At 38.8% G+C, this 16,866-nt stretch overlaps 1 protein-coding gene across 1 annotated transcript; it reads left to right on the top strand.

Annotated features, from left to right (window-relative positions):
• Positions 1-9,160: 9,160 nt before the first annotated feature.
• hoxc13a (homeobox C13a) lies at positions 9,161-13,861 on the top strand. The gene is made up of 2 exons (XM_015967916.3): positions 9,161-10,802; positions 12,522-13,861. The coding sequence occupies exons 1-2, from the start codon at positions 10,139-10,141 to the stop codon at positions 12,776-12,778; spliced, it is 921 nt and encodes a 306-aa protein (XP_015823402.1). The 5' UTR covers positions 9,161-10,138; the 3' UTR covers positions 12,779-13,861.
• The last annotated feature ends 3,005 nt before the right edge of the window (positions 13,862-16,866 follow it).

The following is a 16,866-nucleotide window of genomic DNA, read 5'->3' as shown; positions in this document are numbered from 1 at the left end:
CTGCCAGGGCCTCTGCTCTTTGGTCTTGAGTTTTATTTTTGCAGCTGAGATTACACCGCCATATTTTTCTCTTTCTAGTGTTCCTACTTTCAAATAAAGGCTTTTGATGTGATTAGCATATTTCTGTCTTCTGTTTTTTGCCTCAACCTTTGCAACTGTTCAGCTTGTTGTAAAAGCTTCCTGAAAGAAGAACATCTCAGATATTTTTATTAAAAAAAGAACAATCCTGCTATTTAGATTCACAAAATATTCAAATAAAATGTTGATATTTTGTCCAAATAGACAGACCTCATTCACTAATGATCAAATAGAAACAGTTTAATTTAGAATAAAAGCATGTGCATTTTTTCTTTTAGAAACAAAATAAAAACATACATAATAAAATACATTTTTTTGCATTTTTTGTAACATTAAAAGAAAATCATCTTTACTTCATTTCAGTTACTCTCTCTCTCTCTCTCTCTCTCCCTCTCTCTCTCTCTCTCTCTCTCTCTCTCTCTCTCTCTCTCTCTCTCTCTCTCTCTCTCTCTCTCTCTCTTCATCCCATAACTCAAAACAAAAGCTGATTTCCATGTTTTACTAACTTTTGCAGTTTTGATTTTTTTTTTTAGGGAAAGTAAGGCGAAGTGGGGGAGAAAAACCAGACAGGATTTATTTGACTTCCTGCTATAAAACGGATGTAAAATTGGCTGTAGCCAGTTAGCGTTGTCATCTAGGCTGAGTCAGCTGAAGCCGGAGTTAAAGTTGGATGTAAAATGTGACGTAAAGCAAAAATATGAAATCTGTTTGATGTTTAAAGTAAACTTCTGTTTTACCAAGAAACATAACAATAAAAATGATTTTTCAAAATGAATGAACAAATGTATAGGAATATGTTGTATTATTAAAAAGAAAATTCAGTAAAAAAATGAATCAAAATGCCTAAATTACTAACATCTATTTACTAATTTATCATAACTATCATATGTTTGATAAGGGAAAGCCTTAAGTGGATCATGCATAAATGTTGTGCTTGTTGTGCTGCTCAGATTCACATTTCCAATTGTTTGGCTGTGTGATGATTTCAGACTGAACACAGCTGCATCTTATTGGTTTCAAACCATCCATGTTGCACATATGGGCCACATCTCCAACCAGCTCAAAATGACCAGGTGCTCCATTTCTGTGCTTCAAAAGCTGCAGACCTGCTCAAGCTGTTCTTTAAGGAATGGCCTTAAAATGCATGTTGCATCAATGGATTAAAAGTTATACTTCAAATGCATCCACCTCCTCTTTGAAAAACTTTTTTTCCACATTTGCAGATGTAACCAAACCAAATGTGTTTTTGCATCTACTCCAACTCCGAGCAGAGTCCTGGACAAAGTTGTCCTCTCTGGAATATTTCCAGGATTCCACAACAGTTGAAATGAGCTTAAGAGAAGCATTTTGTCATCATTTCAGGCTAAGTGTTTTTCTTTAAAGACCACCAGGATTTAAAGATGACCTCATTTATTAGTGCAGTTACATCCTGCATGAAGTTGTTGGTTTAAAATATGCCGTTACACTTCATTTACAGATGCTTGAACTGTTATAATGTTCCCGGACAGCAATAAGCTCCATAGAAAGAGTTTGCTGAAAAATAAAAGAGGCTGGTTTGTGTCCATAACAAAAAGATTAGACAAGAAAAAAGAAAAACTTGCAGCTGTGTGAATTTCTTTTCTGAGTTTTTTTGGGGGGGATTTTTATTGAAATATTTCATTTCAATATTGTCATAATATTTTTATTTTTCTATTTTTTAACCAGATTTTCTTATTTAATTCTGAAAGCATCAGTGGCTGAAGCTGGATTACAGTGAGTTTAACTTTAGTCTCAAAGTGACTGCCATGCATGTAAAAGCCTCTGACGCATTAAATATTTTAGCGCTGCGGATTATTTTACTGCCACCTCGGACGTTAATGATACAGTAAAAACATTTTCGCTTCTAAAGCACCGATTCGCGTATTCTGTGATGCTTTAAGAATACAAATTCTGTGTTTTCCTCCTTTGTTTTTCCTTTTTTCTGCAGAAAGGCGCGGATGTTGTTCGTTTGCATAGAAACGTTATTTTGTGATCATTTGCTACAATAAAAATTATTTTTTATTGTCCTAATGACATGAAAAAGCACAAACACGATAAAAAGTGTAAGAATCTGAGATATAAGGCCTTTTGAGTTTACCTCAAATACCTAATTTGTCTCCGTGGATTGCGCACGCAATTTTAAATGAAATAAGGAGTACTGAAATATTCAAAATGGTCAAATGAAGTATATTTTGAGACATCATTTAGTATCTGATCTTATATAAAGCAGTCGATTATTGGTTAATAGTATTGGACACAGATTTGTTAATAAGCACAACAGAATGTTTAACCATCATTTCTGTTGAGGCTAAAAAATCACATAAACTAATAAGCTGTGTTTTTAAAACACGCTGATATGTCGAGAGCGAATCATTTTGATGCACGAGCAGCGATGAAAACGCATCAGTGTCTTATCTGATTTTTAAGTATAATTCCATGTTTTTGCACATTTTCATGTCTGTAAATGCATTATTTTCCCGTCAGATTCGAATATTTCAGTTTCAGATGAATTTAGATCGTTATACAAGTGAGTTGATGCCCCTGAGCAGCTCCATCTGGGCGTCGGGACTTTGAACTTGAACTTCGCCTTGCTCATCTCTTTAAAATGCGCGCACCACCGGAACCAGTGAACCGAGGCTGGTATTTGCTCTGGAGTCATTTTGTCGATCCCATTTCAAACCGTAGAGATCAAAAGGGATAAAAGATCATTAGTGTCCAGAATGAAATTAAATCTGAAACTCGATAAGACATGATTCAGCTAAAAATCAACAAAATGTACCAGATCAATATGACAATTAGAGCCACTTAGTGCTTTTCTCTTGTGTTTTGGGTCACTTCTGATTTAAGGGAAAGTAAACACGAGAAATAACATTGAGTCTAACATTAGTGGTCATATGATCACGTTTCTTTGATCAATATTCGTCCAAATCACAGGCGAGGAGAAATGTCCGTTTATTTAGAGGAACACGTTTCCCTCTGATGTGTCAAACAAGAAAATTTCTCTTTATCCGTTTTTTTGTAACTTTTTAAGTTTTCCCCATAAGTACATTATTTTAAATACAGAAATAAAAACGCAGCGTCGGGTTCTGCTGCCTGCACAGCAGAGAGTATTTAAACTTATAGGCATTTTTTGTAATAAGTTAATTAAGTTAATGAGGAAAATGAGAAAAAATACGTTTGCACAATATCAGAATCAAATGACCTCATAATCCAGTTTGGATCAAACGGACCCCATTACGCAATTAGTTTTGTCTTCTTACTCATTCTTACTGGACTGTTTGCAAAAGAAAAATCACATATCTGCAGAAAGATGAAAACAAACATTTGTTTTTTCTGCTATCTTTAAACCAATTTGACCTTCACACAGGAGACAAAAAAACCCATCTCACCGTCTTTTACGCACAAGAAGGAATATGAGAAAATGGAGAAAAACGAGTATTTTAATACCACGTTTGAGCACTTCATTTATTTATTTTGGTTCAGCCAATGTGGCAGCAAAAACCCACAATCACACACATCAATCCTCTTAAAACAAAGGAGACGTGAGTGGTGCGTGTAATTTCTGCAGTGTGGCTGCTTTGAAAGAGAACGTCCTGTTTTTGTCTGTCATGTGGAGCTGAGTAGCAGATTGGTGTTTCTGTTTGCTGCATAAGACTTCAACAAATAAAGTCAGATGAACAAGGTCACTCTGTCTTTACTCGTGCGGTTCGGTTCGGGTTGGAACAGGAAGCAGGTGCTGCTTCGTTGAATCTGGGCGCCTTAAACATTTGAAGTGCTGAATGAATGATGAAGTTGTCCTTATTTAAAAAAAAGGACCACCCCCTCTGGCGAATTTCTGGGATAGAGATTTTGTGCGTTCTGGGTATAAACTCGCTCCAGAGGATGAGTACCTTCTCAAATAAGCTCTTTATATTAACTATTTAGACCAATGTTTCAGATTTGTGTCTGAATGTTGGACCACTCAATGATCCAGGCTAAGCAGCCATAAAAAGCCTTTGCTTGTCTGTTTAGATGGAAAGTAATTGGTGATTTAAAGAAGCAAGCAGGAAGTTATTTCATTTTCTTGATCAGGAAAAGAAGGATTCGGAGCTGCTGGAACTCTGCTCTGTTCACGCAGAAATATTCACCTCTCTGGAAAATCTTACAGAAAATTATAATTTTAAAGCGCGATTTCATGTGTGGATAACAAAGAAGCGCAACTTGAGTGAATCTCTCCAACAGCAGGGCGTGCCAGCATTCTGACACTAATTTAACAAACATTACGCAGGTCTGAGTTGAGAAAGAAGCAAAACGCAGCTTTGCAGTTTACAATTAAAGCTCTCATGTGTTTTTGTTTATCCTACTGGATGACCAAATCAAATGCCTGTTTTGAATCACAACATTATCCAAAGGTAAATCGGATTTCGAGGCTTTGTTTGGGCTAATTTCTTCTCTTCCAATACCATTTTTGCCACGACTTACGTTTTTAAACAATAACACCTTCGTTTAAAACATTAAAATGCGCGTGAGCTTGTTGACCTAAATTCTGCCTGAGAAATCTGATTGATGATGAGCGTGTGCGTCTTTTGTTTTGCGGATGGAGCGACCGCCCCTCTTAACTTGAACTTGGACTCGACGAGGCGTCAAATGGATTTTCTTTCTGCATCAGGAAAACCGAACACAGACTAAGTTGTAGTTCTGGTCATCCGAGCAGATAGAAAGGGAACTAACTTGTTTCTTTTGGAAATAATATCCAGACATTTAGACACAATACTCTTTTTTGCGCCTTACACGTGACTCCGGTTTCATTTTCTTTATTATTTGGATATGAAACATTAGGAGTAAATATGCAGCTTGTAATATTTTTGTGATAGTTGGTTAAGTTCTTACCAGCTTATGAAATGACCCTCTCAGATGTCTGGACGTGTTTATGTGCGCGCGCCTATAGCCGCTCATTTCACTTGTGCGAAATTCAGCAAATGTCTGCGGTTGAAATGCTTTTCAATAAACTGTTGTTTAATTGAATTGATCTGTCCGTGGTTATTCTCGACACGTGAGAAGACAACAGAGAGGCTCCTGGGTTTGATCAGACTTCAGAGAAATTATTAACATTTAAATAAGAATTAAGACAAACAGTCATGAGGTGTTTGGAAAGCCCGTGCTGTGTTCAATATCCTCTCCGGCCCTGCAGTGACAGTGGTCTGCCAGCGTATCCTCCATCCGCTGCATGGGCGCGGCTTCGTTTTGCGGGTTTTTCCAGAACCTTCCCCCCTAGAGTCTATACGTGACCCAAATGAGGGTGAATGAGTTCGAAGTAAACGATGCAACCACATTTACACCCATTCTGTCATATTTAACTTGTTAAATACAATTAAATCAGCTAATACACCTTTAGGGATCAATGTGCGAAAACTCCTGCTTCCCACTAACACACAAATAAAATAAAAAAGCAATAACTGCACGCATTTATCTGTAAATATGTAGACGCAGAACGTGCACCAACACGCATTATTTGATCATTAATGTTCATGTAAAAACATTTTTCTGCACAAATACCATTTACCCACTCAGGCACAAATTAAGTTTTGATAAAAGGACGAACAACTAAGTCATTCAGGGATACTTCTGAGTTTAAAAATGCTCATGAAATACGTATGTGGAGTAACCAGGTAGGTCGGGTTTAACGTTGCAAATCTGCAACACCTTCCTCCAGAGGGTTAAATGATATGAAACAACGCATTTGTCAGCACTTTGGATACGCATGTGCTATTTGGTGCTATTTTTTATTCCAAATGCATCTTAACGTCATAGATTCTCCATTGTTGTCTTGTAATGATTATGTGTGCGAATGACTGAAGTTATAATTATCTTTTATATTTTAAGCATATTTTCCATGATCTCGACTCACACATACTTATCTAATTCTAATTTACAACAAATACATTCTGGTTAGAGAATATATACGATCCTTACATGTTTTTGTTTGTTAAAGGTGGATGTTATTGGGTTGCGTTTTAAAATCAGCAGTGATACCGGATGGCTAATGTGGATCGGGAGGCAAATTGGAGTGCAATAGCAGCCTGTTTGTAATTATGCGTGAGAAAGTCTGTATTTATTTGTCCTTCATCACTCATTGTGATGCCTGCTCGTTCTGTTTGTCACGCACCAACTGTGCTGCCCACATACTTAAAACAGCAGTGGAGTATTTTTTTTCTTTTTGACTGAAATCACATGCTCTTCTCTACCCTCACTGTTGGCATTGAAGTTTTCTGGCCTTGCTTTTTACGATTTTCAACATTTCTGATAGTAAATTAAAGCCAGCCTGCAAGAAAAGAAAAGAGAGATGCTATTTTAGATTCTTTTTCCCTTTTTTAATTTGGACGGTCTGCTCTCAAGCCTGCCTTCTCTCTCTCTCTCTCTCTCTCTCTCTCTCTCTCTCTCTCACACACACACACACACACACACACACACACACACACACGCACGCACGCACTTACGCACACACACATACACACACACACACACACACACACACACAATATAAGGTTATAATTTACACTAAGAAAAGAGCCTAAATCTTATGTGACTGAAACCTTCTTTTTGCTTCTTCACTGCTCCACACTCATATTGTTATTTATTATTTAGTATACTAAACGGTCTAACTTTAGTTGGTGCAAACTCTTTTTTGCGCATAGTCTTTTATTTCGCACCAAAGTATCGCTTTAGACTGGTTGGGTGATGAATTTGTTATTTATTTATTTATTTTTGAACGGCCTGCTGCAGGTCCACTCTCACTTCTGAATATAAAAATGAATTGCTCTCTCAACAAAGCCTCGAGCTGGCGTCGCGCTCATAAACATAAACACAACCCGATTTCTGCACACATGACGCTATACCTGCAAGCCATCAGCAGATTCCTGGATCGTCACGTGGCCTCTTCAGATATACTTAATGCATATTCAAATATTTTAACAGGTTTTAAAACACCAAAACGCCAGAGACCAGATCAACTTTGCAGTGCCTTCACCTTGTCGCTGTTTAATTTGAGGCAAATGTAAAGATTATTGTCATCACTGTACGCAGGAACAGATGCGCTGGCGGCTTATTTCGTGCGCCTGCAGTTAGGACCCATGGCGCAGGTACGCAACAATTGTAGGGATGGATGCTCTCCCATCCCCCACAGAACTGAGTCTAACAGGCTCTCTGCTCGTCTGGAAGGATATGATGTCTGGATGTCATTTACAGCCGCACATCATGGCTGAATGTCATGGTGCACCTAATGCGATTAAAAAAGCAATGGAGATGACTTATTTTGTTTTGTTTTAAAGTCTAAAACTGCACGTGAAAAAGAATCTGCAACGTGGTTTTGGAGGTTTAAACCTAAGGATGGCGACTTTATTCATGATTTACCAAAATGTTGAGGTCTTTATGTTTTGGTATGTTTAAACACAAACACCATTGTGAATGCGGATTTTCCAGTCATTCATTTATTAAAATATTTAACTTTTAGTTATTTTAAAGGTAATCTCTCTCTAGCATTTCAAATCTAATTCGTTTTATTCAGGATTAACATAAGTAACGCGCATTGGGAAATCAGCAACCTGCTACAGTCTATTTGTTTCTACATGTAACAATAAACTAGAGGCTTAGATGAAAGCGTAATAAACCTCAGTTTGGAACCTGATCACGTGTTAATCCCACAAGAAGCTCGTTCCGTTTATAAAGATATTAACAGTTGAATAGTCATGTTTGATTTCCCTCTAAACTAACTGCGTGTTTTGTTTGCAGCCCATCTTGCTGGTCCGCTTTTTAGTTTCTTTATCCGTGTTATGTCCTCTTAAATGTTTTCTAAAATGTTAGTTATTTATATTAAATGTATTAAAATGCAGGAGACTCAACATATGTATATTTTCTTCATTTGCAGTTGAGTTTTAATTACTGTTTATTCTTTAAGAAACAATTATTATGAGTAAAATTAGAATTCTCAGTTTTGAATATTTTCTTTGAATATTTAAACTACGATCATGCGTTATGGATTACAATTATCATATTCATTTTGTTAAAGACAGCACTGTTATGCACCTCATACGTCGTTTTACGCACGCCTTTTTCCGCATTTCGTGAAAATGTTGTATTCAAATTTTAACTATTTGTGTAACAAGTACACAAATTATAACAGGTAAATAACAATTTTGATATTATTTGTTTGTAATAGCTTATCTTGCCTGGAATGCAGCATTCTGGCAAAATCGATGCGCTTTTTTCTGCAAACTGTCACATTTTTGCGTAAAGGAGCTGGGGGTTATCCGGATTCCCCTCTTTTCTCCTTCCTATGGTAAATATTTTAGAAAGAGGCTCTCTAAATAACTGCTAGTTTGCATGTATGCTCTAGTGTGAAGTTCATTCTTGTCTGTCTAGACTCTCATTACGACCCTGTTTGTCTGCGTTTTTTTACCTTGACCTTGGACTTCCGTGCAGCTGCCATTTGGATGCGCCCTCTCCGAGGATGTAATTTCCTTGAGACAAAAGAACTACAGCCTCTGCAAAAGGAACGATGGGGGTGCTCAGCTTTTCTACTGCGGCCTGATTAGTCCTCAGGCAACTCAGAAGGATAAAAATGTTGATCATTCTGTGCGCCCTTTTGCAGGACAGCTTGTAGCCTGTTTCAGCAGTGACTCATGGGTTAGGCAGTCCCATTCAACATGGGCCTATCCCGAGATATTTCTTCAAACTTGCAGCAACAGTTCTAAAATGTCTCAAGGTATTTTTAAAATGCGGCAGCAGAGTTTGGATTTTCACATTTCTTGACATATTCCTGCGATCCTCTGGTCAGTTAAGCGTAAATTCGCTACTTCTCATGAGAAATCGTCAGGAATTTCTAACTTGGATTCTAATTAAATCTAAATAAAGTCTGGATATCCTCACAGTCCCACTGAAAGCACCCCCTTGTTCCTGTTTTCGCCTGGAAGCGTCAGCATCCTTGTACTAGATGAATAAACAACCACGTCATGTGATTTTGTTTAATTATATTTATGTGTTTACGGATTGAGGGAGGGAAGGGGATGGAGGAGCCTAAAAGTGTATTTGATACTGCATTTTATCCGCGTGCGCAAAGATTTGCGTTAAATTGGGGGAAATTTGGGGGTCTTTCAGTGTCACTAATGAAAATGTGTTAATAAGTCAAGATTTGCGCTGAACAGAATTCGTGGATCGTTTCTTACCTGGAACAGCTTTCACCTGGTCCTGGGGCCACCGCTGCTGTTAGGGTACAACACCTTTGCGTAATCAGAACTACTTCTGCATCTCTCTGTAACACACACACACACACACACACACACACACACACACACACACACACACACACACCATGTTGGCAAAAAGTAAAAGTATGATGAAAAAAAATCAACTCTGCATTTGGACACAGATTAATTTATTAATGTGACTTATTTTAAATTATAAACTGTATTGAAATTGAAAGTTTTTGTGAAACATTTCTGCTACCGGTCAAACTTTCCCTTTTGATTTCATTTGATTCTAAATCTAATTATCTTTTTATTTAATTTGCATTAAAATGCCCAAATAAAACCATTGGTCACATCAGATGAGGTTTAACCCAGGTTAAACTAAACTGCACCTAATCAGAAAAACTAAATCAGTTTAGAATCTAACACTGCCGCACATTTTCCAGCTGAATCGTGTTATATTCTGTCAGTGCATCGAGTCGGCTCATTTTCACAGGTTGTTTTCTTTTGTGCCGCTCCTCCGAGCGGATCCCAACTCCCCTTTAAGGGTGTGGGTTTGTGGCGGATTTGGACCAATGGAGTGCTCGGCTTTCTGCGGGGAGAGACGGTGACACGCGAGGCAGCGGGTCTTTAAAGGGGCTGCTCTGCCTCTGCTCGCAAGCCCAATCTCGCAGGACTTGTTAGCGCATCACGTGCCAGATTCTTAATGAAGTGGACACACAGGGGCCGGGTGTGCGCATGCGCGTGGTGTAAAATGTAGTTGGAAATGAGGTGTCCGTCTTGGAGTAGTCGACTTTTAAAAAGCATCGGCAGCCCGTGATATGACGACTTCGCTGGTTCTGCATCCACGCTGGGCGGACACCTTGATGTACGTTTATGAAAAAAGCCCGAATGAAAACAGCCAGAGTAAAAGCCAAACAATGGAGGGTCTGAGCGGTAATTGCCCTGCGACCCACTGCAGGGACCTGATGTCGCACCCCGCGCTGGGACGACATTCTGGCACCATAGCGACCCACCAGGGCTCCGTCTACTCGGATATTTCCCCCGCAGACACCGGCCGGCAGTGTCCCGCTCCACAGACATCCTCCAGCGCGTCGTTGGGTTACGGCTACCCGTTTGGAAACCCTTATTACGGCTGTCGGTTGTCTCACTCGCACAACGTGAACTTGCAGCAGAAGCCCTGCTCGTACCACCCCGCAGAGAAATACGCCGAGCCCAGCACGGCTCTCCCCACTGAAGAACTGTCCACCAGGGCCAAAGAGTTTGCTTTCTACCCCAGTTTTGCGAGCTCATATCAGGCTGTTCCCGGATATCTGGACGTGTCGGTGGTGCCCAGTATCAGTGCGCACCCGGAACCGCGACACGACGCCCTGATCCCCATGGAGGGCTACCAGCACTGGGCTCTCTCCAACGGCTGGGATGGACAGGTGTACTGCTCTAAGGAGCAAACACAGTCTACTCATCTCTGGAAATCACCTTTCCCAGGTAACGAAACAGAATATAATACTTAGAATTATTATAATCTCAAATTAATGTGTCAGAAAAACTTGTATTCAACTTTTTAACACGTGTCATGTTACAAATAATGATATCCAAAAATAACACAATAGTTATCTATTCATATTTTACTGGTGATTTGTTGTGTTCTGAACTTTCAGTTCCATCTTAAACACTTAATGGGAATTTATTTTTTTTACCATCAAATATTAATATCCCAATTTTGCTGTCATGGTGCTTTTCTTTGCAGCCTCACATTGAACCTTTGATTTCATCTGTCACATGATGAATATGGAGAAGCTGCTGTCACGTAGATTATAAAACAACATCCCAGCATACCTTTGCCCCTGTATGACAATATTAGCTAGCCTACTGTTTGGATTGTGGTAATAAATCTCAGCGCCCTGCGGTGCGTCTTCTGCTCACAGGCCAGTCTGTGGTCATTATAACATTTGCTTAGCCCAAATCTCGCATAAATGAATCAGAAACATTTCGGATTTTGACTGAGGACTTAGTTTTTATCCTGCAGAGTGAAAAGCAAGCAGCATTTGCGCTGCGTAATGCGCCACCATGCTCCTTCTGCCTTTATGATCTTTGTGAAATCTGTAGCTATTTTAATTGCACGCAGGGACCCCTTCAGCCCCTGCTCTCAATCTTTTTAATACTGCAAATACATGTGAGCAAGCCACGCAGGCACGGGCACGCAATCAAGTAAGCGCGCACACGTGCACAAACACACACACGCGCTCTACCTGTCTCTAGAGACACAAACTGACGCACACAAACACAGCTGCACTGTTTGGAACCAGGAGTTTCAACGCAACATTTCTTTGTTTTACTGGGTAATTAATTTGTGAGAACATGTTTATCATGAAGATAAACTTATATACATGTTTAAATAAAGTTAAGAGTCTTATTAATGAGCTTTAGAGGGAAAGTGTGTACACCCGTCTGTAAAATTACATGGACGTTGAAGGCTTCTTATCTCACAGTTTGCGTTATTTTTTGCATTCAGGTGCACATTCTTCTTCTGTCAGGTTTCCTGTTGGATGGCCCAGTTTTGGGTGAATTATGTTTTTTTAGTTATCTGCACAAATAAGATAAATACTTTCCTCAACAGATTAATAGTCCAATAGAACAGGAAATTAAGAAAAAATTAAAAATAAATTAAATTAAATTAAACCTGTAGATTTACTGGAATTTACATTTATTATTATTTTAATTTTTTTGTTTATCACCTGCAATAGCATACTTTGAGCAATCAAACCTTTTGTTTTTGCAAGAATATTTTTTATAAAGTGCAGAAAAAGAAAGATGTTCTATTTTGCACACATTAAGAGGCAATATTTCCTTTAATATCTTAACAAGGGATTTATCTCAAGTGCAATTAACGCTAATTGATACAATGGCGTGTGGAGCTAATTAGCAATCAGATTAAGGATTAGAGAGTAACAGAGACTGGAAACCGGATGCGGACTGTGTAGGGAGTGCAACTTGATTTCCATGCCACAATATAACATTTCCTATTGCTCTGTAATTATCTGCATAAGATAATTCGCTCTAACGGCCTCAAATGCCAGGTGCAGCACACAGACATGAGAACTACACACACACACACACACACACACACATCTTGGTACTTTATTCTGGTAAACTGTCTTTGTGTGTATTTTAATATTTAACTTTGTTGTTTTTTTTTTCTTTCAGACGTGGTGCCACTGCAGCCTGAGGTCAGCAGTTACCGTCGCGGGCGGAAGAAGCGCGTCCCGTACACCAAGATCCAGCTGAAGGAGCTGGAGAAGGAGTACGCAGCCAGCAAGTTCATCACCAAAGACAAGCGCAGGCGCATCTCGGCTGCCACCAACCTCTCGGAGCGCCAAGTCACCATCTGGTTCCAGAACCGGCGGGTCAAGGAGAAGAAGTTTGTCAGTAAATCAAAGAACAGTCACATGCACACCACTTGATAGGATGAGCGAACCTCCATGGAACTGTTGCTCTTCCAAAACGCCATGCCATGTATTTACCTGCGCAGTGAAGACCGTGGTTCACGAACATTTTCATTTTCATTTTGATTTTGACAGAGTGCTTCTCTCTCTCTCTCTCTCTCTCTCTCTCTCTCTCTCTCTCTCTCTCTCTCTCTCTCTCTCTCTCTCTCTCTCTCGCTCTCGCTCTCGCTCTCTCTCTCTCCCCTCTGTCTCCCTCTGTCTCTCTCTCTCTTCTTTTTTAATTTAAGATCCATCTAAAACTCCATCCACCATAAACCACCCGCCCCCCTTCCAGGCTCTCAGTTTAGAGAAAAAAACTCTAAAAACTGTGAAAAATGTGGAAAGTTCATTTCACCATTGTTTTATAAGAATGTACATATATAAATATATAATATTTAAAACGATATCTGTATTTCAAATGCAAGTATTGCGTGTGTTTTTTTTTTCTTTTGCTTTAAAATGGGATCTTTAACGGACTGATGACGTTTCTGATTGCAGCGGTCGGATCGACAGAAGAAGGAAACTAAACTCCTATTTTAGAAAAAAGATGATCACCACATGGACACAGATTGTTGTGGAGAAAAACCTGAGACTGATCTGTCTCCACGACTGCTGACAAACAAGACTTTCGGCAAAAAGGAATGCTTTAACGATAAATAAAAGAAATAAAAATCCGTCTGAGTTTCAACAACAGTGTTCCTCCGTATGGGATGTGATCTGTTCAGCCAGCAGCGGCTGCTATTGTTAATCTGTATAGTGCAATGCCGCCATTATTTAAATCATATTATCTAGTATGGCGGAGCTGTAAACTGTTTCCTTTATCAGTGAAGGATTCTGTCATGCAACTGGAATGATTGTAAACCATTAAAATCAGTGAGTATTACATACAAAAGAACGCACAGTCGTTTGGTTTTGTTCTGGTGTAACATTGGAGCTGATCACGCGCCTTGTGCCACGCTTGTGATTTCTATTTCTACTTTGGTGCAGTATGTGAACTGTATTGTGGTGTCGAATTACGTACTGGTAACGTGTTTCATAAATAAATGATGATAAACATGAAAATGCTCAAACATTCAAATCACTCTAGCCTGGAAAGGAAAAAAAATGTTTTCTCAGTTTCACCATCGCATCTGGACAAAAACGTATGATTACGCACGATGATAAGTGAGTATTTTGCTAATTGGGGGGGAAAACAGATCACCTCAATACGTTTGTAGGGTGCGGATTAAATAGTTTCTAGAAAAATCATAGGCGTTTTTAGATGCAGTTCCTTCAACATTTAGAAAAAAATTCGCCTGTTTAGTGCGGAATCTCCAAATTGGCAACAAAGCGAGTTATGATTTTGTTCCTCCAGGATTATTTGTTGTACCCCAAATGACTTCTTTATATTCATCAGACACAGATTACAAGTTATCCTCACAATAAAGGCATAAGGATATTCTCTTTTTTAAGTATGAAATGTTTGTAGGTTTCATTTATTCTTTGAATGTTGGTGGAAATAAAATATTAATTTTAACGCGCTTTGGCGGCACTAATTATCCATAATTCTTGTGCGTATTTGGATTTTAGTTAGATACTGCTGTTTCAGGTGAGTTATGAAAAGACCAAGAGGGAATCTTTACCGCATTGTACAGCGCAACGCGTCTTTACGAAAAATTTGAACCATAGTAGTTGACCAAATGTCTTACTCACCACAATAACACAAAATATCCACAGTTTGCTTAAGCAGGCTCCGTTTATTGATCAGATCTGCGGACGCATAGGTATACACGCTGCAAGCGGGTGTATTTGCTGCGTAAATGTCTCCAAACAGTGAACATGGCAGACGAAAATGGAACATGGAACATTCAGATGTGCCAGAAGTTGGGAATACATTTTTAAAGCCTCTTTTAATCATTTTCTATACATGGTTTGGCCAACTTAAAATAAACATTCAGTTAAGTTAGTCTTATGTCAAAGGAAATCAGCATTAATATGTGTTTCTAATGCAGGTTTTGTTCCGCATTTAGGAATAAAACAAGGAGCTGGACAACTAATTACCGGTCCGTTTTATTTCTCTCTTAGCAGAACTGTGTCAGTCTCCCCAGCCTCTTCAGATCTCTGGAAGTTTTTTTTTGTTTGTGGCTGAACTTTTGTGTTGTTTGTCCGCTTCCTGGATTTTCACCCCATGTGGAAACTTCTGGCTCTTCTAATTTAGCCTTGACCATGACTATGCGGTCACTTTGACCTTGACATCACAGAAGATTGTGAATAATAAATAGGGAGGCTGGACACCAGAGCGCGTGGTTTGTTTGGAGGCAAACAAGGTGTTATTTCCCCGTCTAGACAGCCGGTCTTAATGACGTGCCATAAATTCATAAAATAGGGAAGCGCAGAGATATCCTTTGACCTGCTCTTCTGACCACAGGTCTGCATTCACATTCAACTCCTTTCAGACTTTTATTTTTAAAGTATTCCAAAGTAAATAGTTTTGACCCATTCTCATGGAGCGAGCATCGGTTTCACGCGCTCATCACGAGGTGTGTGTGTGTTTGTGTTATTGACCACGCAGGACAGGTACTTTTTGACGTCTCGCGCCAACAGCAGTAATCCGCAGCAAGCAGCCATACTGTCAACACAGCGAGAGGAAATAATAACACGACGTCGCCCACAATATAACCATTAAAAGGGACGGCTGTTGTCTTCGGACTCTGCTGGTAGGCCTACATGGACTTTGTTTTATGACTTTTTATCTCTGGAGGAAAAGATCTGCAGCTTGTTTAGAGGAAACTAAATGTTTTGAAGGAAAAGCGCAGCGGCAGGCCAGTCAGCGCGTTTAAAACAGGATTGTTTTACTTAAAGAAGTACGCAAAGTCACACCTGAGTCAGAAAGGATTCATTATTGTGAAAATCTGCATAATATTATAATACCTGAGCCGTAAGTAGTTATATTTTAGTGTTATAACAAAATTATTATAAACAAGCGTTGTCACGGTGCAATGTGTGTAAATCTTATAGGCATGAAAATACTTAATAGGTCAAACGGACAAATGCAGGAAAATGCAGTTGGCATGTATATTCACGTGAGGAATAAATGGAATAAATCCTCTCATCTTCAGGTCGCCTAAACATGATTTCTCGTGACGTCGTCAAAACATCTTTAATTGAAATAAATAAATAAATAACAGCCTTTCAATTAGATTAACTCTGACAAACCTAAAGTTTTTAGACTCAGGAGAACAAATCAGATCCACATGGTGGAAAAATATTTAAACAGATTAGGCTTAAAAGTGTGTGTGTGTGTGTGTGTGTGTGTGTGTGTGTGTGTGTGTGTGTGTGTGTGTGTGTGTGTGTGTGTGTGTGTGTGTGTGTGTCAGAGCTGCAGGCCGCTGCCATGCAGAGACATGAGGAAGGGGGCTGATAACCTCTGCTGGTGACCAGAGGAACATATCAGGAAGTGTTGTTCCCAGTTTTTATGAATCCTTCTGCTTTAAGTTAACGTGTTAGTATTGTTTTTCACTTCTGATTTCATTACAAAGTTAGCTCCTATTTCACTGAAGACACAAATATTTAATCTATTTACGTTTTTATTGAAAGAAAAACGTTAATGGTAACTTTTAATGCTGCTGACCCACGTGAAAATTGGAGCGTTTTTGTAAAATCACGGATATTTTAAACTGTTTTATTTCGACATGATAGTTTCAAAAATATAGAACGTATCTTATAAAAGAATTGGCATTTAAACTTGTAATTAGTGCAAAACATTAGGGAGGAGAGAACAGCATCAATTACGTGCACGTTTACACCAGGAAAATGTTCTTTTGCACCAGTCACCATGAATAGAGTTTATGATAATACTATATTAGTTATTGTTATAATTAGCATGATATGGTGATACACTTATTTCAATAAAACATTTAAACAACGTTTTGCATTTCAATAATTGTAATATTTCAGGCAAATTGAAGTTATTTTAATTGTAGATCAGTTTTATTTTGTTTCATGGTTAGAATTAGTTTGAAAGGAAAATTTAAATTCCACCACTTTTAAATATTTTCACGTGTTATTTTCCAATAACACACACACAC

The sequence above is a fragment of the Nothobranchius furzeri genome, chromosome 15 (genome assembly GCF_043380555.1).
Source record: "Nothobranchius furzeri strain GRZ-AD chromosome 15, NfurGRZ-RIMD1, whole genome shotgun sequence".
Lineage (NCBI taxonomy): Eukaryota > Metazoa > Chordata > Actinopteri > Cyprinodontiformes > Nothobranchiidae > Nothobranchius > Nothobranchius furzeri.
This window is presented reverse-complemented; position numbering and strand designations above follow the sequence as displayed.